The 26,123-nt window shown below is 42.6% G+C and overlaps 1 protein-coding gene across 3 annotated transcripts in view; it reads right to left on the bottom strand.

Annotated features, from left to right (window-relative positions):
• phf2 (PHD finger protein 2) overlaps positions 1 to 14,536 on the bottom strand; it is a 147,096-nt gene extending 132,560 nt beyond the window's left edge. Inside the window, exon 1 of one of the 3 annotated variants that reach the window (XM_062969955.1) lies at positions 13,617 to 14,536. In XM_062969955.1, the coding sequence (XP_062826025.1) occupies positions 13,617 to 13,714 (98 nt within the window). In that variant the 5' untranslated portion in view covers positions 13,715 to 14,536. The remainder of the gene's footprint in view (positions 1 to 13,616) is intronic. The other 2 variants (XM_008115570.3, XM_008115571.3) reach the window with 2 other exon arrangements.
• Positions 14,537 to 26,123: the final 11,587 nt, after the last annotated feature.

The raw sequence follows: 26,123 nt of genomic DNA, 5'->3' as shown, positions 1-26,123 counted from the left end.
ACCCAAATCCTGGAACCCCTTTTGTGGTGCAAGCGGACGCCTCTGATGTGGCAATTGGGGCTGTACTCTTACAACCGGTGGGAGATCACCTCCACCCCTGTGCCTTTTATTCTCGTCAACTAACCACACCAGAGAGGAATTACACCATTTGGGAAAAAGAACTACTGGCCATAAAGGCAGCCTTTGAAACTTGGAGACATTGGCTAGAAGGGGCCAAATTCCCCATTGAAGTCCACACTGATCATCGTAATCTAGAACATCTAAGAACTGCCCGCAAACTAAATCAGAGGCAGCAACGTTGGGCTTTATTCTTTGAACGTTTCAACTTCCAGATCCATTATGTGACCCCAGCTCAAACCAAGCAAGCAGACGCCCTGTCACGTAAACCGGAATACGCTGCAGGACGCAAGGAGACCTTTGAATCCCAACTGCTACAACCTGAGAACTTTGCCACGCTCACAGTGGGGAACACCAAATCCAGTCCCATTGGTTCAACTTCCCCTACTCCAGGACCCATCTGTGCTCAAGAAATCAGGGCTAGTCAGCAAGCAGATGCCTGGGCGCAGGACCAACTTCGCCAAGGTCTGCATTTTCCCTTTTCGCTTAAAGATGGGCTGCTCTGCTATAGAAATCATGTTTATATCCCACCCGGACCGGGCAGGGAAAAGGCGCTTCGTCTGTGTCATGACTGCAAACCAGCAGGACACTTCGGACTATTTAAAACCATGCATTTGATCCTAAGAGATTTTTGGTGGCCCAAGATCCGCAAGGATGTGGAAAAATATGTCAACACCTGCCCAGTATGCCAGCGCTCCAAGATACGAAGGGAGAAGCCCTCAGGGCTTTTGCACCCCCTTCCTACCCCATCTCGCCCATGGGAAATAATTTCCGCGGATTTCATCACTGACCTACCACCTTCCTGTGGATTCACCACGATCTTAGTGGTGGTGGACCTATTCACCAAGTTAGCCCATTTCATTCCCTGCGAAGGCCTCCCCACGGCCAAAGAAACTGCGGATCTATTTCTTCAGCATGTTTTCAGACTACATGGATTGCCCAAGAGTTTAGTCACAGACCGTGGATCTCAATTCACCTCTCGTTTTTGGAAGGCACTACAAAAACTACTGGGCATAGACTCTCGCTTATCTTCAGCTCATCATCCCCAAACAGATGGGCAAACGGAGCGCACCAATGCCACTTTGGAGCAGTATCTTCGCTGTTATGTAAACTACCAACAGGACAATTGGGCTTCTCTGTTACCACTGTCTGAGTTTGCCTACAATAATGGAGTTCAAGCTTCTACAAAAGAAACGCCGTTCTTTGCAAACTACGGTTTCCATCCACGTTTCTTTCCCCCTGTCATTGAAACTTCAGAAGTTCCCGCAGCAGAGGATTGGCTGCAGGAACTCACAGCGGTGCAACAACTTTTGCTCCAGCAACTGGACCAAGCCAAGGAGGACTATAAACGCCACGCTGACAAACACCGCCAGCCGGGCCCCGAAATCAAGGTAGGAGATCGGGTTTTCCTGTCCACTCGCTTTCTGCCCTCCCACCGCCCATGCCGGAAGTTAGATGCCCGCTTCATTGGCCCCTATCCAGTGGTGGCGCAATTAAACCCCGTGACTTTCAAACTCCAACTTCCGCGTTCAATGCGCATTCACCCAGTGTTTCACCGTTCCCTGCTCCTTCCGGCGGATGGTGTGCGTCCTGATACAGACCAACCGGCCCCCCCTCCTGTTTTGATGAATGGGGAGGAGGAGTTCGAGGTTGAGGACATTTTGGATTCTCGCTTTCATCGCCGCCGCCTACAATATCTCATTGACTGGGTGGGTTTTGGGCCTGAGGAACGCTCTTGGGAAGACGCCTCCACAGTCCATGCTCCTGATCTAACCCGTCGCTTCCATCTGACCTATCCCACCAAACCGCGACCTCGCGCCTCGGGGAGAGGACCCCAGTTTGGGAGGGGCCCTGAGGAGGGGGATAGTGTGATGAACCATGGGCCTTGTAGTCCTGCTCAGGACATTGTAATCCCTGATGAAGATGAAAACTTGGGTTTTTTACCTTCCCAGTCTGAACTGGATTCCTCTCAGCCAGATCCTTCCCAGGCAGATCTGGAAACCTTGCACCTGCAAGAAAGTTGTGCCCCAGAAGTATGTCAAACAACCCCAGAGCCTACTTCTCCCGTGTTCTTGCGCCGGGAGTTTTGTAAACAACAGAGAAGTTTGGATTCAGCTTCGCGCAGGAGTGCGAGGATAGCAGCTAAGAATGTTGCCAATTAACATTGGTTCTCGTGAGAATCTTTAAGGAGTTTAACATCTGGTCTCAGAGTTTAGCTTTCGTTTCTGATTCCCAGAGAACCGCTTTGGTGAGAAAGTTGGACTCTATATAGGTGTTTTGCCCGCGTAGCAACTTCGCGGAGTCAATTCGTCAGCCTACGGAGCGAGTTGTGTCTGGACAGCGCGCTCCGATTCAAGCCTCGCTTCAGCTCAAGCCTTGCCTTGCTATCCAGCCTTCGCCTTGCTTCCCAGCCTTTGTTTACCTACGGACTTTGCCTTGTTTCCCAGGACTAATCCTTGCCTTGTTTCACGGATTTTACCAAGTTATTCCACGGACCTTGTTCTTGTTCTTAGTTCCTTGTTCCACGTTCAAGCCTTGTTTCAAGTATCAAGTTATTTCCTAGCCACGCTCAAGTTTTATGGACTAAGGACCTTGTCATCTCCCCTCACTTTGCTTGGCAAAGTGAGTGTTTCGGTTATTGGATTACAACTTTGGACCTTAATATTTCTTATTGGACATTGCTTTTTTGGACTAATTCTGACCTTTCCTGAAGGGTCTAATTCTGGACTATTTTCTATACTTGTTTTTATTAACTTTATATATTCCTTCAATAAAGATATTAGTTAGATTCTGGCCTCTGTGTATGGTTATTGGTGCCTCTGCCGCCTGGGTCGTGACAGATACCGTATGTACTCAAATATAAGCCAACCCGAATATAAGCCGAGGTACCTAATTTTATCTCAAAAAACTGGGAAAATGTATTGACTCGAGTATAAGCCGAGGGTGGGAAATGCATCAGCTACTGGTAAATTTTAAAAATAAAAATAGATACCAATGAAATAACTTAATTGAGGCACCAGTAGGTTAAAGGTTTTTTAATATTTACATAAAACTGTAATTTAAGATAAGACTGTCAATAAGACTGATTAAATCATTATTTTAACCTTCTTCAATGTAATTGTGCTTACTTATCCTTCCAATAGTAGAGTAAAATAATAATGACAATAATAATAATAATAATAATAATAATAATAATAATAATAATAATAAATGGAGTAAAAATAGGTAGGAAAGAACAAGTGAGAGGGGGAAACCAGAGCCCAGAGGGAAGCAAGGGAGCAGATCTCCCAGCCAGGACTGAAGGCATGAAGGAAAGGGAGGGGGAGAGAGAGAGAGAGAGAGAGAGAGAGATTGAGAGAGAGAGAGAGAGAGAGCGAGCAGAGGAAAGCATCGGAGCAGATCTCCCAGCCATGACTGACGGCAGTCAGGAAGGGGGGAGAGAGAGAGAGAGAGAGAGAGAGAGAGAGAGAGAGAGAGAGCCCAGAGGAAAGCAAGGGAGCAGATTCCCCAGACAGGACTGAAGGCACGAAGGAAGGAGGGGGGGAGGGAGAAAGAGAGCGAGAGAGAGCCAGAGCCAAGAAGAAAGCAAGGGAGCAGATCTCCCTGCCAGAACTGAAGGCAGGAAGGAAGGGGGAGGGAGAGAGAGAAAGAACACAAAAAAGAGGAAGGGGCAAGGGAAAGGGAAAGAGGGGGGTGAGGATGGAGGAGGCTGTGGCAGTGACAGAAGAGGAGGAAAACAATATTAGGGCCCCATCTACACTAACCATAAAATGCAGTTTCAAACTGCTTTACAGACAGATAGGACTTAGAAAAGCACCTATGAAGAAACCAGACAAGATCCTGAAGTGTCAAGATATATCATTAAATGCTTAAATTAGGATTGTCCATGCTTTTACATTCCCTTTCTATATATGGCTTTGAAAATGGAACAATGAAGAACACTATTTGCAAGAAAATGAACTATTATGAAATTTGGTGCGGGAGAAAAGTTCTACAGAGGCCAAGAACTTCTAAAAAGACAAATACACAAACCTAGGAACAAATCAACCCTCCCTAAAAGCCAAGATTCCTACATGGAGGTTGTCACGTTTTGGGCATATCATGAGAAGGCATAACTCAAGAGAAAAGTTAATAATGCTTGAGAAGGTAGAAGGCAGTAAAATAGAAGAGGACCACATCCCAGATGGGGCCGACTTAATCAAAAAAGCCACAGCCCTGAGTGTCAAGATGTGAGCTGAACTCTTGGTGAGAGGGTTATTTGTAAGTCTTTCATTTATAGATTTGCCATAAATTGAAATTCACTAGACAGCAGTTAAAAACAACATATTAATGCATAAAATATGTCTCCTACACTGCAGATTTCCATAGAAAACATAGGTGTGGATAAACATTCAATCCCAACAGGATTCAAATTAGATTTTGCAGCTTGTGTAGATGGTGAAACTCCTTTCATATGGACTATAACCAATATCATTAAAAGAATGTTGACACAAACATGATTCTAGTAAAATGAAATATGCTATTGCCTCCAGTAAGTGTCTTTTCTAAACAGTTCCCAAAGGTTTTCCATGTTTTGCTTCTAGGTCCATTCTTTTAACAAGGTTTGTCCTTTGTTTTAAAAACATTGTTTCTATTTGCATAGTAAGACATTTTGAAATAATTTGTTTCTTCCCTGGCTTTTATAGAAACAAGTTTAAAAACATACACAGTAACTGATTTCTAATGAAGTAACACTCTTTAAACACATTGTTGCCACCATGCAATAATATTAATCACCGCATATTATTTTGATATGGGGTAGTAGCACATCAGCAGTTTCTTGGATTCAGTTTGCATAATTTTAACTAAAGAACATCAATTTTTATCATAGAAATATTAAATTCATTCCACATATAGTTTTTTTGTACAAACACATCCGCTAAACTTCCAAGAGCTTGGCTTACTAGGGGTTGTGCATTAATTGAGATTATACTGTAATGCAAGCATTATGCTACTTGTCATTTTACATGAAATTCACAAAGAATAGAAATGTTCTTGCAAGCTATAAGATATTTTCGCTTTCAAAAATGTTCCAGTAAAAATGATAATTTTCATTGAAAGACATGCCATTCTGCAAAAAAAAAAAAAAAGAAAAGAAACAAGTCAAATAACAAACTGTCTTATTAATAAACACAACAAAAGGAATTTCCCAAACCATCCCTAAATTAGGAATATGAATAAGCCCCCACATACACTTACATGGAACCATATCTGTTAGCACACTTCATAGATATTAATACTAAGAAATGCCACCTTTCTTTAAATATTTCCTTGTTTTGTAAACTCAAGACTAAAGCTAAAAATTGATTTGTTTCCAGTGTTAGCTTTAATACACCTTCAAACTGGACTTAGATTGTGACGATATCATAAAATTTTCTGGACAAGATTTGTTCAGCTGGGATTTGCCTTTGCCTTCTTCTGAGGCTGAGAGAGTGAGACTGTCCAAAGCCACTCAGCAGGTTTTCATGGCTGATAGGGGATTCGAAACAAAAAGTAAATTCATCTCTCTTTCTCTATAATTGAGATCAATTTCATGGAGGAATAGAAATCAAATTAAGCTAAAATTGTCTTTACTTGTTCTTTTCATCTTTATTATTATTACCATCACATCTGCAGCAATCAATCTCTGACTGCAAGGGCCAGACATGCATTTGCAAAAGCAAGAAAGGTGCACAACCTAGCTGAACCTGTGCATAGGGCAAACAAATATATCTCTATTAGGTAATCTACGCCTTACCTTGGGACTAGATCTGCAGTATCTCATCAGATCTACTTACATTATCCCCATAACAAGGGCCTCATATACAAATTTATAGATATTTTAAACACAGTGTGTTAAAGCGCTGAGCTGCTGAACTTGTGGACCAAAAGGTCCCAGGTTGAAATCCCAGGAGCGGAATGAGCACCCACTGTTAGCCCCAGCTCCTGCCAACCTAGCAGTTCGAAAACATGCAAATGTGAGTAGATCAATAGGTACCGCTCCGGCGGGAAGGTAACAGCGCTCCATGCAGTCATGCCAGCCACATGACCTGGAGATGTCCATGGACAACGCCGGCTCTTCAGCTTAGAAATGGAGATGAGCACCAACCCCCAGAGTCAGTCATGACTGGACTTAATGTCAGGGGAAACCTTTATTTTTACCTTAAACAAAGCAGAATTACCTCTTTCCCTTCAGTGTAGAAAATGTATATCCATTGTTTACAAATGCAACCTTTCTGTCTCCATTAAAGTGAATGGAAAATGTCTTATAAATGTAACTGCAGAGGAGAATGAATGGGAAATGAAGCCATCACACTACTTATGTGATTCCACCCCCACCCCCAATGAATGCCCATAATATCCTTATTTTCTGTGTAGTATACTGGACCAGATTTAGATGCAACCTTGCAGGCATAAAGCAGTTCTTTGAAAGTATTACACAGACAGTCAGGGATTCCAGTCAGAGGAACTGAGAGCTATATGATGAATGGTGGGATCCCCCAATTCAAGTTGCTTCTGCAAGCAGACTCTTTTTGTCCATTTATTTGCAGTCACATGTGTGTGTGTGTGTGTGTGTGTGTGTGTGTGTGTGTGTGTGTGTGTGTGTTAGCTATTTGAACTCCTAGGACAAGACACTACAGATCTATTATTATTATTATTATTATTATTATTATTATTATTATTATTATTATTCAGAACATATATAAACTTGGAAGATATTTCGGAAAATCAAGTTTTAATAACAGTAATGCTGACTCAAGAAAGAATTACACAAGAGTGCACACACTCCTGTTAAATCTCAGGCTGTCATGCTAAAAGTCGTTCCTTGATGCATGTTTCATATCTGGGCAGGCTTTCAAAAAAGTACAGAAGATACTGGAGTAATAAGAGAAGACTTTTATGTATGTCTGAACAGAATAACCACACTGTAGTAATGAAGTCTGCAATAATTCATTATACTGTATTGTTATCAGATCACACAAAACCTTCCGCAATCAGAGGGTAGACACTATCCACCCTCTTTCACCCTGATATGACACACACTATTAAATATCAACAGACAAATAAACTAACCAGCAAGATCCTCCATTCACTTTACATAAATGAAAATAGTTTAAATGATCAGAACAGTTAATACTGCATCATGAATTCATGCTCCCCACCGTCAGAGATCTCTATTTCTAAATATAGAAGAAGAGGGCAAAGAACTCAAATCATCTCTCTTTTCTTCATTATTTCTAAAATAATCCCAAAATTTCATCTGCTTTTGTTTACATTTTCATTCACCTGCATCTAAAAGTTCTGTCCTTTGAAGCAACAGGATAAGAATGATCTTCATCCTATCAAGGGAGCTTGAGGATTTGCAGGAAGTTCAGGACAAGCTATTTTCTTAGTTATGGTTTTACCAGATAACTGCTCTTCAAATTAAAATCACAAAAACATTGTGTTACCATACAGATCAAGTGGCCACCTAACCTCTAGGAATGTTATATATATCTTACCCACTCAAGGTTTTGACTGATAAAATGACACTCCCTTCCTTCATAATGAGTATTGTTGGTAAATATGTCTTTTTCTTTCTTGGGACACATCACTAGGTATATAAAACACAATTAAAGAAACAGGCACTAAATATAACAATGCCTCATTCTTTCAAAAAGCCCATTTTTACCCTTGACCCACAGCCCCTTTTAAGCATCATGCATTTCATTTACATGCAGTAGAAAGGATCCATTATGATCCCACAAACTGCATTATGTTATACTTTTGTATTTCTTATGGTAATTCATTATACAGTAGAGTCTCACTTATCCAACCTTTGCTTATCCAATGTTCTGTATTATCCAATACTGTCTGCCTTTCAGTAATCAATGTTTTGTAGTCAATGTTTCCAATACATTGCAATGTTTTGGTTCTAAATTCGTAAATATAAGATTCTTCATAGCGTTATCGTGTTTTGAACTGCTTTTTCTATCGATTTGTTGTAAAACGATGTTGGTGCTTAATTTGTAAAATCATAACATAATTTGATATTTAATAGGCTTTTCCTGAATCCCTAATTATCCAACATTTGCGTTTATCCAACGTTCTGCCAGCCCATTTATGTTGGATAAGCAAGATTCTACTGTATTTCCAGAATATTCTAGAAAGCCAGATGGAAGACTATAGCACTTGCTGAGCTATTATGCTCTGCATTTTGAAGAAGCCAATTCAGCAGGAGGAGTGAGGATGCAGCTTTACTTCGAACAGCATACAGGTAAAAGTCTGCATGATCTCATATTAAAACTCATATTAAAATAAATCAGTATTAAATGTGCTGGTAGATTTCTTCTCCATCACTTTCCCTTTTATGCTGAAACAGACAAACAGCTTGAAAATAAACTCTTACGTTAACCATGGCTAAGATAATGAATCCACAAACCCTGAACTGTATGAGCTGAAAGGTTATGACCTAAATCCTATATGATGTTTACAGTACCCTTAGGATTTAAAGTTCCTCCTCCCCACCGCACACCTCATGCTATCCTCAGTACCTACAATTCATACTGGAGAGTTTTACAGATCACTACAACATGCATTTATGGTATGTAGGAAGTGCAGCACAGAGAGCGATCTACCTTTACTTCCAGTGGTGGAAGAAGAAACACACTACTGGATGTGTGTGCCTTCAAGTCATATATTGATTTATGGTGAGAACATGAACTTCACAGGGTTTTCTTAGGCAAGGAATACTCTGTGGTGATTCTGCCAGTTCCTTTCTCTGAAACATAGCCAATGTTGAATTATAATGTTCTGTGCATCTGTTTTACTATGTGGTGTGTGCCCTTTCCCTCTGTCTATACCAGGCATGGACAAACTTCGGCCTTCCAGCGGCTGTTAGGAATTGTGGGAGCTGGAGTGTAAAACATCTGGAGGACTGAAGTTTACCCTTGCCTGGTCTATACCTATTAATAAGCAAAACTTGTAGCAAACTTAAACATCAAATTGTATTTGCCAAATTAATGTAAGCACAATGCCAGATTAACTTGCAAATCACAAAAGGGATACATTTTCAATCCCTGTCCTCAAGGACACCCTGAAATAAAGTTCTCATTATCAGTAAAATTGGTCATATTTGATGTCCCTTTCCTACACATACATTGCCTGTACCCCAGTAAATGATGAAGGTTTGCTAGATAGAAAAGGATCACTTTCTTTTAATAAAACTACATTGCAACATCTTCTGTTTGTTTGTTTGTCTGTCAATTACATGTTTCCAATTTTCTATATGTACAACTTCTTATCCTGGCAGTTTTCTGTGATCAATTAAAAAAGCCGCAACAACATATCTTTGTCTTTATTTAATATTTATGGTTTCCAAATAAATACACAGGGGGAAAGGTTGCATCTGCTATCTCATCCTTTTCTGCACAGTTTTTTATTTGCTATACTTCCTTGTCATCAATTACTCACAGAAGGTAGTTCACACAAGGCTAATGTAGGATAAGCACTGGCATTGTAATATAGATCCATATATGCACAAAATGTGCAGAAGATAAAGCTGAATCACCTTATTTCCTTCCCAAAGTACATGCTAAGAATTGGTTTGGAATTAGTTCACAAAATCACTGGCCTAGATTCGTGTGCTTCTAATGGGGCAGCAAAGCCAACCATCTCTTCCTCCTGCCCCCACAATCTTGTGTCTATAAATATAACATGTAATGGAAGAATTGATGTATGCTTTTATCATTTATATAAGTGGTGAATGTATAGAAAAGTCACAGAAACAGACATTTACACAGTGTGGTAGGGAGCCACATGGTCAGACTTCACAATCAACTGTTCACAGTTCCCATCTTACATTGTATACAACTTTATAGTTGGCTCGCATTATATTTGTTTTGACATCACAGGTAGAGAAAATATATAATCTATATTATATCCCTCATGGGGATGTTTATTTTTCATATTGCTTTTTTTTTTTTTTTTGCATCTCATTGTTGCCACACTGAGCGCACAGATGGCAGAATAGAGGATTATAAAGGTAACGTGTGCAAGTCAAATAAGGTGAAATATAACCCAATGAATTACATACCAGTATATTTATAACAGGACCAAGGACACACCTATCAACTCCTGCATCTGATTCGGTTCTCAAATAAGCCACAAGCATATGGATACTCTGCTGAGCTGGCAGAGCCAAAACTCATTAATAATAATGGACTCAGATGGGCCAAATTCTGTGGCAGAATGAATTGAGGTTCCCACAACACAAAGTAAGGCATAGGAAAGACTTCTATAAATTTAAAAATGGTTTACTATTTCAACATTAAATGCCAAAAATTACCTTCATATTCCCTTGTTATTGCTGAGGAATCTCCCTTGCTAAATTCTGAATTACCTCTGGCAGACAAAGCTCTTTAGCCAGACCTTATTTGAAAAAGGAGCTCTGTGCCATTCAGAAATTTCAAACTGTCCATCAGAGCTGGCCAATCTAACTGATGAAGCTGGGACACAAAATATCTGAAAGTCACCAGTTTGCCTAGCCTGGGTTTATATTCTGCCTTTTATTATCACAAAGTTCAAAATAGCCTACGTAGTCCCACAACTCATAAGCACATGAGCAACACCCTGTAGGTAAGGTACAAGTAAATGACAATAACCAGGCAGGGGCTAACTTTGGACCTCTAAGTGTTTTGGACTGCAACTCCCACCATTCCTAACAGCCTCAGTGCCCTTTCCTTTTTCCTCTCAGCTGCTTAAGTGGGTGAGGGGGGAAAGGAAAGGGCCTGGGGCTGTTAGGAATGGTGGGAGTTGCAGTCCAAAACGCCTGGAGGGCTCACATTGGCCCATGCTGCAATAACCCTACAAAGTTCAGCCATGGAATCCTTTTCCTCTTCAATAGTCTAACTATTGTAAACATCAACCAAGACATATCAAATATGATCAAAATCAAAGTTGTTCAGTTTTTTCGCAATGATTTTAACTTCATCAGATTTCTGCAATTCAGAGTGAGGGACACCACGATGATGCAAATGAATAACTTGCTGACATGAAAGCATTCAACTCTAACAAAGCAGATGTAAGTTGGCATGAGAGTTTATTGACTGATACTACTTTCTCTCTTCCTTCCTTCCATTCATCTGAGTTTGGACACTTCACCAGCTGCTCTCCAGAAAACAAGTTGCAAATCAGTTCCACCTTACTAAGGCAGTGAGTCACGGCAAAAGGATGCAGGGAAGAAAACCTACACACCACAGCTTAAACAGCCTGAACACACTGGGGTGGATCCAGATTTAGTAAACCCATTCTAATCAGTGGGGGACAAGGTAAGCATGGCTAAACTAGTACAACATCCAAACATGGGAATCCAGCTCTAGTACAACATCCAAACATGGGAATGTCCAAATGAGAGCGAAAAGCTGCATGTGAGGAGGCATACAAAAAGGTCCAGAAGTGGGCTCAGCCAGGGCCATAGCCAGAAAAAAATTAAGGGGGGGGGGGTATTGAAACTTTTTTTAGTGAATCATGAAGAGTAGTTCCATAAGGCAAAATAATTTAATTTCCATAAGGAAAAATAATTTAAAATAATTTAAACTTCAGTGGACACTCAAGACAGATAAACTTCAGTGGACACTCATGAGGATTTGGTTAACCAGTTAAAATTAATGAGTAAATCAGGTTTTTTTAAAACCTGAAAAATTTGGGGGGGGGGGGGAGCTTAACCCCTACCCCCCCCCCCCTTAGCTACAACCCTGGGCTCAACCATCTGGGTGGCTTCCTTCCATTTGAAGTCCTTTCCCCAAGATCTCCTTTCACCGAGCTGCTGGGAAATCTAGCTGAAGTCTCCCTAACCTCTCCTCTCCTTGTGCCGGCAAGACTGCTGACCGAAATGTCGGTGGTTCGAATCCGGGGAGAGAGGTGAGTTCCCGTCTGTCAGCTCTAGCTCCCCATAGGCAACGTCCTTGCAGAGGGCCAATTCTCTCACACCAGAAGCGACTTGTAGTTTCTCAAATCGGGGGGGAAAAGCTCCAGATATTCTTTTATTTCTCTCCCTTTGAAACGAACTAAGCAACAAGAAGGATCGGGGCTCGGGTTGGCGGCGCTTCTCCGAACGAGACAACCGGGAACGACTCGGGTGAGAAGGAGGAGGAGGAAGAGGCGGAGGAGAGATCCGATTTCCAGCCAAGAAACGCGACAAAGGCGGCAGAGGAGGAGGAAGAGAAGGCGGGTGAGGGGAGGGCAGAAGGGAGGCCCTCCTCTTCCTCCTCCTCCCCCTCCCTCCCTCCTCCCACAAACCCAATACAAATCCACAGCGAGGCTGAGCGTGTGGCCCAGGGAGTTTCCAACCCCTCCGAGATACATTGTCTCGCCGCTGGCTGAGGAGGCGGCGGCGGCGGCTTGTTGGAGCCACCTTTGGGGCTTCCTCTGGGGGCTTCCTCTGGCCGAAAGGGACGAGCCCAAGCCCCTCTCTGTGAACCCCAGGCCTCTTTCCTCCCGCCAGAAGCGCGACAAGGACAGAGAGAGAAAGAGGAAGACGTGGCAAAAGCTCCTCGGCGCTGCCTCTCGAAAGCCAGCGAGCAGGCGGCTGCCTCGTCTGCGGCCCTCTCCTCCGAAAGACACACAGCACAGCCCCCACCCCCTTCCTTCCTTCCTTGCTTCCTTCCTTCCGCCAAGGCAGGCAGGGAAGGGAAGGAGGGCCCCTCAGGCCTGGCCAAGGGCTGCCTCGGCTTCCTCCTCGGCAAAGAGAGGCCCCAGTGGCGCCAGTGCAGCCGCCAAGGCAGCGCGGCGGGGATTCCCTTCCTTTTGGGGGGAGCCCACTGCGCGGGAGGACGGGGCGTGGAGGGAGGAGGGTCTCTCCCAGGCGCCCCGGACCTGCGCCGCGTCCTCCCGGCCCTTGGGGAGCCTTCCCGGGCATTGGGAGGGCTCCGCGCTCCGGAGGGAGTGAAAGGCTGCCCTTGACCCTCGCAGACCCCGCTATAGGACCCTCATTGAGGGCGAAGCGGAGGATAAATAATGATAATAGACCGAGAGCGGGAGGAGGAGGAGGAGGCGGGCGGCCCTCCCCTGCCGGAGGGAAGGACAATAGCTCTCCGCCGACTCTGGCGCTCCCGCCGCCTCGCAGCCCCTGACACTGGAGCCCCAGAGGGCGGGAGGGGAGAGGAGGGGAGGGGGGCAGGCAGGCAGGGGGGGAGAGTCCATTGTGTGCACCATTTACAAAACAAAACACACACCGAGGGGGGGAAAGAGAGAGAAAGCTGCAAGGAAGCGTGGCTCCTCCTCCTCCTCCTGGGCTACGAAAAAGGCCTGCTGGAAAACTGCACAGCGAGCCCTTCCTTCGTCTCCCGCCCTCTCCCTGTCTCTCTCTCTCTCTCTCTCCGGCCGAAAAGGGGGGAAAGGAAGGGGGGCCCTTTCGCCCAAAGCGGGGCCTGGGTGGAGGAGGAGGAAGAAGAAGAGGAAGGCACGCCAGCCAGCAGGCAGGCCGCCCCGCTTTGTGTTACCTGCCGTGGAACCAGTCCTTGCAGGCGTCGCACTCGATCATGAAGCGGGTTACGTCGTAGGGCAGCCGGCAGATGCAATAGACGGGCACCGTCGCCATGTTAGCTCCCTTCAAAACAACGCCGGACTCCCGAGGCGCGGAGGGAGGGAGAGAGGGAAGGAGGGAGGGAGGGAGCAGAAGGGGCGGCAGCGCCAGCCGAGGCGGGGAAGGCAGGCAGGCAAGGAAGGCGCCTTCTCCTCCTCCGATCCAGGCCCGATCCGAGGCAGAAGGGGAGGGGGGGCGGGAGGGAAGGAGGGAGACGGCGACGCCGCGGCGGCAGGATCAGCAGCAGCAGCAAAAACAAATCCAAGGTGCGCGATTCAAGGACGAGGGGCGGCCAATGTCAGGGCGAAAATCCGCCCGAAGTTTGCCCGCATGGCTCCCCTGCTTGGCTGCCTTTGGCGTGGATTTCCCCCGCCTTCCCTTCTCTCTTCTCGGTCCCGATCGGCTGCCGGATGGTCCTGATTCCCAAATGCGGGGCGCGCTGCTTCTGCCGCCTCCTCCGCCGCCGCCTCCTCCTCCTCCTCTTCCTACGGCATGCCCCCTGGTGACAGTACAGTACCGAGGCTGGCTTTTTCATAAACACGCCGAAATGTAGCCCTCGCCTCGCAATGTCCTTACGTCAGCTTGCAACATTGTAATATTTCCTCCTCGCTGCCGGGGCTGGATGGATGGAGGGAAGGAGGCTGCGAGGAAGGAGACAAGAGAGAGATTGAGAGAGAGGGGAAAGCGGGAGGCCAGCAAGCGGACGCGTGCGGAAACTCCCGGGCGAAAAATATCCAAAGAGGGGGTGAAGAGAGAGAGAGAGAGGAGGGGGAGATGGAGAAGAGACCCGCCAGTCTGCGAGCTGGGCATTCAAGGGGGGAGGCGTGCAAAAACGAAGGCGATTTGAAGGAGGGAGGTTTTTAAAAATGACAAAACGAGTCCCAGGAACGACCTGAAAGGGGGGGGGGGAGACGAAGACACACAGAGAGTTTTGCAGAAATAAGGTGGACTTGCCAACTCCCCACACTGTCATAGGGAAGTTGCAAGACAACCTGATGGTCCTGAAGTGGAAGGGTTCAGGAGCGAGAGAAGCCTCGCTTCAGGGAGAAGGCGAAGGCACACAGAGAGACGTAGAGTTTTGTAAAAATAATATGGACGGTGTTGTCGAAGGCTTTCATGGCCGGGATCACAGGTTTGTTGTGTGTTTTCCGGGCTGTATGGCCATGTTCCAGAAGTATTCTCTCCTGACGTTTCGCCCACATCTATGGCTGGCACCCTCAGAGGTTGTGAGGTAGGACTCTCCAACTCGCCACCGTCATAGGGAAGCTGCAAGACAACCTGATGGTCCTAAAGTGGAAGGGTTCAGGCGCGAAAGGAGCCTCGCTTCAGGGGGAAGGCGAAGACACACACAGAGTTTTGTAAAAATCATATGGACGCGTCAACTGCCCACCTTCCCAGGGAGCTTGCAGGAGGCCCTGATGGTCCTAAAGTGGAAGGGTTCCCGGGCAAAGGACTCCAAAGGGGACCCGGGCGCCAAAGGGCCCTCCTGCCATGTTCAACATATTGGAAACTGGAAGCGAGTTGGAGGAAGTGCCCGTTCCGGTCGTTGGCTTTCCGGTGTCGGGGCTTCCCCTGAAAGCCTCGCTTTTTGTTTTGTTTTCTTTTTCAAGCCCTTTGTAGTCAACTTCGGGAGCCACCAAGCTGAGCTTTCAGTGAGCCCGGCTGCCCTCCTCCCGCCTCCATTCCCAGCCCCAGCTCCAAAGTTTTTGAAAAGACCACGTGCTCCCTCTCCTTTGAATGCATTCTCGGAGACAGATGTTTTATGTTAAAGCGGTCTCGGGGCCATATTTTTCATTTTAAGGCAGTATCAGGACTGTGGGGAGATTGTTTGTCTGTCTGCCTTGATGGTGCCTGTTCCCTTATGGAGACCCCATGCATTTCATGAGGTTTTCTTAGGCAGGGAAAACCAGGGGTGGGCTGCTGTGAGTTTTCCAGGCTGTATGGCCATGTTCCAGAAGTATTCTCTCCTGACGTTTCGCCCATATCTATGGCAGGCATCCTCAGAGGTTGTGAGGTATATTGGAAACTAGGCAAGTGGGGTTTATATATCTGTGGAGGGTCCAGGGTGGGAGAAATAACTCTTGTCTGTTGGAATCAAAGAACATGAAAGGCACCAGAGAGGTCAGCCATAGCAGAGCACTTGAGAAACCAACCTGAACACAACAAATTATTTGAGAACACAGATATGCTGGACCATTTTAACAACCACCATGTCAGACAACACAGAGAAGCCATTGAAATCCGCAAGCATGTGGACAATTCCAATAAAAAGAAGGATATCATGAAAATGAATAAAATCTGGCTACCAGTATTAAAATCTCTAAAATCAGGACAGTAAATAAAGAACAACACTCTGAAAACAGGGGAATTCCAGACAGAAAACAATAAGGGTCAGCTAACACCTTCCAAGAAAGGATTCCCCCTGGCAGGAAGCAGCCAGGCCTTGAAGCTGCAAGGCTTTTCAATGCCAATCAAGCTGATTAATTGCAGCATTCACACTTGCCTCCAATAGTCAAGAGTTCTTTCTCCCACCCTGGACCTTACACAGATATATAAACCTCCCTTGCCTAGTTTCCAACATACCTCACAACCTCTGAGGATGCCTGCCACAGATGTGAGTGAAACATCAAGAGAGAAGACTTTTGGAACATGGCCATACAGCCCGGAAAACTCACATCAACCCAGTGTTTCCGACCATTGGGTTATTGTGCTGGGAAAGTGAAAAAGCATGAAGAAAGACATTACTTTTTTTTTTTACACCTCTAGGAATTTCTAGATTTTCCAGCATGGCTCTGTGTTTGACTTCTGCCAGTGGCATCACGGGACTGATCAATGATAACTGGAATGACCTTGGACCGTGATATTGGATTATATAATTTTTAATTGATTTTCATGTTTGGTATGTTTTTAGTGGTTGGTTTTTAATGTATGGAGTTATTTGCTGATGTTTGTTTGTATGGCATTGAATTGTTGCCAATATATATGTGTGCCGCTCTGAGTCCCCTTTGGGATAAGAAGGGTGGGGTGTAAATATGGCAAATACATAAATAAATAGACCACACCGGGTGATGCCCCAAGGCTGGACTTCTGCAAATCATTGCACCTCTGTACCAAGTTCAGAAACACCTGTTAGTTCAAAACATAGCACTCGGATTGGTAAAAAATAAAATAAAATCCAGGAGTGATTATAGTATGCCAATACTAAAATCACTCTACTGCAGTGGTTCTCAACCTGTGGGTCCTCAGGTGTTTTGGCCTGCTGCTGCTCAGTCGTTTAGTCATCTCCGACTCTTCATGACCTCATGGACCAGTCCACGCCAGAGCTCCCTGTCGGCCATCACCGCCCCCAGTTCCTTCAAGGTCAACCCAGTCACTTCAAGGATACCATTCATCCATCTTGCCCTTGGTCGGTCTCTCTTCCTTTTTCCTTCCATTTTCCCCAGCATCGTGATCTTTTCCAAGCTTTCCTGTCTCCTCATGATGTGGCCAAAATACTTCAGCTTTGCCTCTAATATCCTTCCCTCCAGTGAGCAGCCGGGCATTATTTCCTGGAGGATGGACTGGTTTGATCTTCTTGCGGTCCAAGGCAGTCTCAGGATTTTCCTCCAGCACCAGAGTTCAAAAGCGTCTTATCTTCCTTTTGGCCTACAACTCCCATAAATCCCATCCAGTTTACCAGCTGTTAGGATTTCTGAGAGTTGAAGACCAAAGCATCTGGGGACCTACAGGTTGAGAACCATTTCTCTACAGGTTGCTAATTAGTTTCCAGGCAAAGTACAAAGTTTTGGTTATAATCTTTAAAGCCCAGTGGAGCCACCTTTCCCCCATGATAACTCTTTCAGGGGTGAATTTCATTTCCACGTCCTGTTTTCTCGCCCCTGTTTTTAACTATGAGTCATTTGTAAGTCAGATGTATCTAACTCAGGATCTGACTGTATTCTGTTTTATCTGGGTATTTTATCTGTGTTGTACTGCACCTCAGTCCATGAGAAGAGGTGGGTAACAAATACAATTTTTTATTTTTTATTATTATTGCTACTCTCAAAAGGAGTGATACCAACATGACTCGGCTAAACATTTCTTGTGCAGTGTTTTGGCAAAATGTATTATTTTTATTAGCAATATCCCTCTAATTAGATATAATTGCAAAAACATTTTTCATCAGCCCAACTCACATGTATGGTATCAATATACCTACAAGGCTAAAACTGTGCTAATTTGGTTTTTGAACCTTTTAATAATGTGCATGAGCTCCAGTCAAAGTTGTCATTATTATCCAGTTACAATGATGCATTTAATCAATTGGTTTCATCTGCATGCATTACAAGCACGTGCTGTCGTTTTTGTTTCTGCTGGTTTTAATAGGCACTGATGTTGTCAAATTATCTGGTATTTTAACTACAATATTATGATATGTTCTGATATGGAAGGAAGTCCATGGGGAAGACGCTATGAGTAAATCCACTGGGTGATGCCAGGCCTAGTGCTGCCACTGTAGTCTCCCATCTAAGTATAAACCAGGACTGGCCCTGCTGAGATTCCAAATTACACAGATCTGGTGCTTTTGGGGTATTTTGGCTTGTTATCCTCCTCATAATTTTATAGCTTCAAATGTGATGCTGTTCCTAGCTCCAGGCTCCTTCCACATAGCTAAATAAAATCCCACATTATCTGCTTTGAACTGGAATATATGTCAGTGTGGACTCAGATAACCCAGTTCAAAGAAGTTATTGTGGGATTTTCTGCCTTGCTATTTTGTGTTATATGGCTGTGTGGAAGGGCCCCCAGTCAGGAATTCAGCATTCTGATTGTAACTGTAGAAAAGAGACTGGGGAAGTCATCTGTGAGGCAAAATAAGATAATAAGGAGACTTTGCTTTTAGTACTCACATCAAATTGTCATTCATTCAGAATGCTGTAGCTGATTGGAATAAAATAAAAACAGTTCTTGTTTTAAATTTCCTAATTTTAACCCAGCAGCTATATTGTGTTGTGTCTCACTCTGGACAAAAAGTGGCATATCAATGAAATTAATAATTTTTCTCATTAATGTCTACATCTATATAGAAAGTGCATACTTCTTAGTATTGCTCAGTAGCACACTTGGAAATAAAGACTTCTGTAGAGACGAGTACAAACAAATTAGGTAAACATGGTAAGTATGTGAATTTTGCTCTGGAAATAAAGTCACACACATCTCTCAGGCAGGACTGCTTTGTATGTACAGTATGACTCCCTTATCCATAGTTCCTGAACTTACTGTGGACATAGAAAACGTGGATAATAGTGAACCCTGTTGAATGAATGACTTCTGCTAGAAATTACCACACAGAAGGACCTAAAAACTCCTAGAACTGTTTCCTATCTGGTAATTTGCTAGGTCCTCCAGGATGACTCTGTAATACCATCCAGTGGAAACATACCATAGAATTGCCAGAGGATGTATAACTTATTTTGTTGGATGTGGGTAGGTGAAATCATGCCTATGCTATCTTACCTGGCTTTTTAATGGTTTAAATCTTGATCATTTAATTATTATTTAAATTACTTGGTTTAACTTGTGTAATGTATTTGTTTGTTGTTTATATTTTTACTTCTGTTTTATACAGGCAACGAATGTTTGCCTTTATAATGTTTGAAGCTGCCCTGAGTTCCCTCAAGGAGATAGGGTGGGCTACAAATAAAGTTATTATTATTGTTAATATTATTACTATTACCGAACAGCAATGGGTTAAACCCTTGTGCCGGCTGAACTGCTGACCTGAAGGTCAGCAGTTCGAATCCGCAAGAGGAGACAGGATGAACTCCCCAGCTTCCCATGTGGGGACATGAGAAAAGCTTCCCACAGGATGGTAACACATCTGGGCATCCCCTGAGTAATGTTTTTGTAGACGGCTGATTCTCTCACCAGAAGCGACTTGCAGTATGTTCTCAATTTGCTTCTTACACGATAACAAAATAACAAATCCTCTATGACTTCACTGACATCTCCAGATTAACTCCTGGCTGAGACAGTGGACCACACATTGCAAACTTCTAATTTGCAGCAGCATTCTCCAATCTTATATCCTCTTATATTGGATTACAGCTCCCATTATTTTAAAGTAGAATTTCTCCTATATTTAAATGAGAATACAGACAGTCCAATTAAGCCAAAATGCACAGCATTGAATAATAATAATAATAATAATAATAATAATAATAATAATAATAATAATAATAATAATACTTATTTGTATCCCTCCCTAGCTTCCTAATGAGGACTCAGGGCAGTTTTTGAATATAGTGTGATATCTAAAAGAAAAATCTAAAGATTCCAGCTAGAAAATATCCATCATAATCTTTTTGAATTATACAGTGTGGTGTAAGCAGAAGTACTACAAATATGAACCAGGTCTCATATCACAAGCTTCTTGTGCTGAATGGCAATGCTTCTAGAAAATGGAATTCAGTCATTAAGGTGCCATTACTGCCATCAATTCCTATGAGAAGATTATTTTTTTTAAAAAAAAAACCCAACAAATGCCACCCCTATGCTAGGAAGTAAACTAAGATGGGCAGAATCCAGAAATGCTGAAGAAGGCCCAAAGCTCTCAGGAGTGAGTTTATGGACAAATCATAACTGGACTGGGAAGCTGCACTGTGATGCTGGGGGTTTGAGCATGTGATGAATGGCCATATAATGGTCTCTAGCACACACTAAAGAGTATTAGATAAATTCATCCTGTGATTTATGGTCTGGTGTACTGTACTAGGAAATCTTGCACAAAAGCTTCAAGCTTTAAAGTTAAATAAAAACAAAAGTGAGGAGGAGAACAGTTACCTAAACCTAAGTCTAAACTTGAGCCACAAATTAATGTATCATTAAACATCAGAAGATTTAAACTACATTCAGAACAGAATATTTAAGAAGTTTACCAGGCTGGTGAGAGGAATAGGAAAGCCACAACTCAGGGAAACAAATAAATGTCTTTTGGATAGCACAATATACCTGAAAATATATCCAGAAATTTGATTATCTAGAGCAGTGTTTCTCAATCTCTTCTTCTCCAGGTGTTTTGGACTTCAGATCCCAGAAATCCCAGCCAGTTTACCAGCTGTTAGGAATTGTAGGAGCTGAAGTCCAAAACATCTGGAGGAATACAGTTTGAGAAACACTGGTGCAGATGGTTAGTTTAACACAGAAACTATTAAAGTCCTATGTAGATGAATTTTTCTTTTCTTAGGATTATGCATAAAACAAGTTTGGAAGACATTTTGTTCAAAATCAAAAGCATTAAATGTTCTATTTCAGCAAAAGCTAATGACATGTTATATGATAAATTAATAAAGGCCAGGCTGTGGCACAGGCTGGTTAGCAGCCAACTGCAACAAATCACTCTGACCAAGAGGTCATGAGTTCGAGGTCAGCCCGTGCCTGCGTTTGTCTCTGTCTCTGTTCTATGTTATGGCATTGAAAGTTTGCCTTATATGTCTGCAATGTGATCCACCCTGAGTCCCCTTCGGGGTGAGAAGGGCGGAATATAAATACTGTAAATAATAAATAAAGACTCACTAAAGTACATTGGATGAATCCTGCGATACCTAGTACCCTGAAAGCAATACACAGGGCCTTTTGTGTTCCAATTCATCACACTAGTTATTTTAACTAGGAAATCTTACTAGGATTTACCTCAGTTATTATTATTTCCCATTTCTCTCTCTCTCTCTCTCCCCCCCCCCCCCCCTGCTTTAAAAAAAATCTCAGGAATCCTAGCAGCAACACCTTAACTCACTCCTGTTTTCTAGTCTTTGTATATATATTTTTCACAATAAGTTAAGGCAGGTTTCCCCTTTACATTTCTAAGAAGGGCTCCAAGAAGACGTTGTGGATTGACATTTCAGATTCAAACTTGCCACTTTTTACTTTGAGAAAGCCCCTCATTTGGATTTTCATCTTTAGATTGGCCACTGCAATTTGAGTGACAAATGAAAATATTCTGTCAAATTTTGAAGTGGCTAGCTATCATAATGTCTTACTGATTTTTTTTAGCTTCTAGCAAACCCCCTGCTTGGAATTTTGACTTGAGATGTGGCACTGGAGAATATAACTTGGACAGAAGTTATATAACTATAACTTCCAGCATGCACCCATTTGGTACCTGACATAGTAATTTGAACAATACTACATAAGGTAAAGATTTTCCCCTGACATTAAGTCTAGTCGTGTCCAATTCTGGGGGTTCGTGCTCATCTCCATTTCTAAGTTGAAGAGCCGGCATTGTCCATAGACACCTCCAAAGTCATGAGGCTGGCATGACTGCATGAAGCGCTGCTATCTTCCTGCCGGAGTAGTACCTATCGATCTACTCACGTTTGCATGTTTTCAAACTGCTAGGTTGGCAGAGGCTGGGGCTAACAGTGGGAGCTCACCTTGCTCCCCAGATTCGAACCACCAACCTTTCAGTCAGCAAGTTCAGCAGCTCAGCCGTTTAACCCACTGCACCACTTGGAGGCTCCTTCAATGCTAAATAACTCTCTTTCAAATTCAGACACATCTAGTATAATGCCACAATGGGTTGTGGCTGCCACAAGCATATTGATGTCCTCTTTTGTTATATATTCCATACAATCTGTATTTATGATTTTATGGAATTTGCCTTGTTGACTTTTTCTTTACAAGTAAAACACGGTGACCCAAAATCAAAGTGCTGGATTCTGTATAATTGGGCTGGATGGATTCAGAGATACACATGTAGTATTTTTTTCATTAACATTACCCTGACATGTTTGGTCCATTTTGTCCTTAAAAAAAAAAAGCTCAGCAGCTTGGAAAATTGCCAGGAACACCACTACGACCTTGAAGGCTGCTTTGGTTAACTGCATATGTTTTCCCCATGTATCAGATTAAGTAAAGTTATCCCATGTAGGATATACATAGTAGGATCAAGCAAACTAGCTGACAAGGGTACCTTTACATGGCCACAATCAACCCTGAAGCATTCCAACCCCAAAGGACAGTGTTTCTCAACCTGTGGGTCCTAGGTGTTTTGGCCTACAACTCCCAGAAATCCCAGCCAGTTTACCAGCTGTTTCTGGGAGTTGAAGGCCAAAATATCTGGGGACTCACAGGTTGAGAACCACTGCCATAGGCCAACAGGTTTAGAATCTGCATGTGCTTCTCTCAGGAATCAGATTCATACATCAATTCATCTGTCCATCCATCCATCCTCTACTGCTTTTGCCATGAACAACCCCTTTGATTAAACTCAAGAAGGAAGGAACCATTTTGCCAAAGGCAAAGGCTCCTTTTGGATCCATATTCAATGATCAAACAAGTGATTAAGACTACAAGGTTTTATCAAAAAGCAGGCAAAGTATCAAAGAGAGGGCAAGCTTACCCACTAATCAGTCTGTTGGGAATCCTGGCTGGGTTGCCCCAGCGAATTTATAGCACTGGTGACTCTCTTTAGTTGAGTTCAATTTAAAGCTGAATTGTCCTGATTTATATAGACACTTCAGTTAATTAACCACTTTGTTTTACTTAGTTGTCTCATCAGCCAGATGCATGAAAATTAAACAATTCTTCTACCATTCAATTGGGCTAATCAAAATATAGCAATGATTGGGCAAGCGAAATGAATGGTCACCCAAGTCACCCAACTGGGTAGATGACAGCCAAACTTAATAATAGGGAAAAGGCCACCCCTTCCCAATTAATTCTGACTTTGAACTATATTAAGCAAAAAATAGTCCTTAAAGAAGTTTTTACCCTTGAAGTATATCAGGGTAATAGACAGGACAATTGTGCCATATGAGATCAATCTCTTTGATATACAGTGGTCTTTTGCAATGTTTCCATTACAGGAACCTCCCTAAACTTTCTTTTTTGTTTTCTTTCCTCTGTTCTATTCCATCTGTGATCCAATTTCAGAACCTCTGAGGGCACATCTACATGCACCACTTAAAAGGGTGTAGGAGAAAGTGGTTTTGGTGTACGGATGATTAGACTGGTAATTCTGGAACTGGTTTGAGGCCTGGATAGTGATTACACAAACTACAGAGGCTGCCCTCAAACCAGTTCCAGGATCTGCCATATCTCAAGCTTGAATACTATAGTTGTTCTTTCTCCTAGACTGCCCTTGCACTTTCAGATCAAAGTTCCAAAAATAACCTGGGGTTCTAACAGGATTCCAAGACCATCTCTTTCTAGTGTAATTCTTTGTCCTGTCAGGTTTCCTAGGATGAATGTTCTTGCTTTACATGTTGGGTTCTTCAACGGTCAGGAAATTCTTCTATGAATAGCAGAACAGTGAGAATTGCACATCTGGGCTGTACAATTTGTGGACACTCCAACCTTGAGTCTGCTTCAGACTGCATTATATGGTCTGTGTAGAAGCACCCTCAGTTTAGTTCACATGAGAACAAACTGGTCCTGTGACCCTCTAACAGAGCTCATATTTTGATAAACCCCTTTGCTCTAATAAAAGGAACTATTTTATGATTACTGTTCTGCGTATTTTCAGATGCTAAAATAAAAGTATAATTTTCTATGCTTTCTTACCATACAACATCCAGGTTTGAAGAAAAGGAGCCTAACTGGCAAATGCCTTGCCAGTTGAAACTCGAACTATCTGAGACCTACTTGCCTTTCGCCTGCAAAACCTTTCTCTTCCGACAAGCTTTCGATGGGTGAAAAACTCGGGGCTATGTCTGTTTTTATTGTTGTTTTTATTGTTGTTTTTATTGTTTTTATTGTTATTTTAAAGCTAATTGTATTGTTTTAATCTATTTCTGTAAACCACTCCGAGCCAAACTGGGAGTAGCAATATACAAGTCTAATAAATACATAAATAAATAAAAGAAAAATATTTGGCAGGATCAGTTCATAAAATAGAAGCATAAGTCTCTGGCTTCAGAAGCCCTTCTAAAAGCATGGGGCAGTCTCAGAAAAGCTTCCTATTTTTTCCCTACAACTGTGTACACAGGGATATAAATGTATTATTTGCATAGAGAAATATTAACATGAACTATGGAGCCAGCTGGCAGCTCTTTCCGAAATCACAGCTGCAATTTTCCAGCCAGTATAACTACTACAGAAATTATTGCATATTTCTCCTACCCTAGTATTTTGGTTTATGACGATGCTCCTATAAATTATATCTGCAATCACAAAGGATGGGACTTCCATTTGTGAATGGTTATCAAGGAATAACACCCATAAACAACCGAACTTCAATGGAAATGACATCTAATACAAAATGTAGGCTTGTGGGTTTGCTTTTCTTGTAAAATTTTATAAACATATTTTGCCTGATGAAAAAACCAGTGGAGCATCAAAAGCCTACATGATGCATTTTCTATATTTTGGTTGGCCAATAAACCCATCACTCTTTTGTGGATTTTATTGTATTTTGCTGCATAGCCACACAGCTACTCGCGATTATGTGACCTATAGTCAAGATAAATTTTGATTTCACTCTACCTCCATATATACATGAAAGAAGATCACTATTAGAACACAAACACAACTGGAACCTGCAATATTTTGTTATATGAGATGTGCCTGCTTAGAATTATAGCCAACTGCTGTGGCAATTGAATATTCTCATTCCAGATTAGACCAATATTTTTATTTGTTTGTTTTCTCAGTTTTGATAGGGGGAACAGTTTTGAACCATATTTTTGTATATACAAATATCAGGGTTTATCCCAGTCTACTAGTATCTTCCTTCTATGTTGGTGGGCAACTTAAGAGAGGTTACTTGTTTGGTAAAATAACAATTGGGTCTTATGCCTGAACATCAGAATCAAAGGAAATAATATTCCCATAAACCTCAACAGGAATCCAAGCTAAATACATTTGGTCCTCCATATCCATGTCAGCTGTATCCAGTCCATGGATTCAACCAAACTGCAGCACATACCAAGAACCCAGTGTACAAAGCTTCAGCATTTTTCTAAATACCCAGGACAGAATACAAGTATCAAATAGATATTATCTAATGTAGCTTGTGGGGAGAAGTGTTTTATTGGGTGGTTAAATCAGAGCTTAGAAAAAAAAATTCAGACGACAGCTGCCTGAATTCTCTCATTAATATAGCCGCAATATGGCTGTCTAAAAAAGTTATATTTCTAAACTTGGGCTAGTAGACATTTGACTACTTTCTAGTGGACTGCTTAAGATCAAATTAGATGTGACACTAAACATGTGATTGATTCTTATGCTGTTGGTTTCTTAAATAGCATTCACAAGGAAAGAACAAATCAGGACTATGGCTGGGGTAAATGAACAAATGTCTTCTTCCCACTATAACAAAGTCTGATCCAGATCAGGTTTCCTATAATTGCTATTAATTAGACTAAACTTATGCATAAAAGTTTCTTTTGAGTGTTTACTGTCATATATACTTTCACACTTAGGATACTAAAAATAAAAAAGTAAA

Source organism: Anolis carolinensis, chromosome 2 (assembly GCF_035594765.1).
Source record: "Anolis carolinensis isolate JA03-04 chromosome 2, rAnoCar3.1.pri, whole genome shotgun sequence".
Lineage (NCBI taxonomy): Eukaryota > Metazoa > Chordata > Lepidosauria > Squamata > Dactyloidae > Anolis > Anolis carolinensis.
This window is presented reverse-complemented; position numbering and strand designations above follow the sequence as displayed.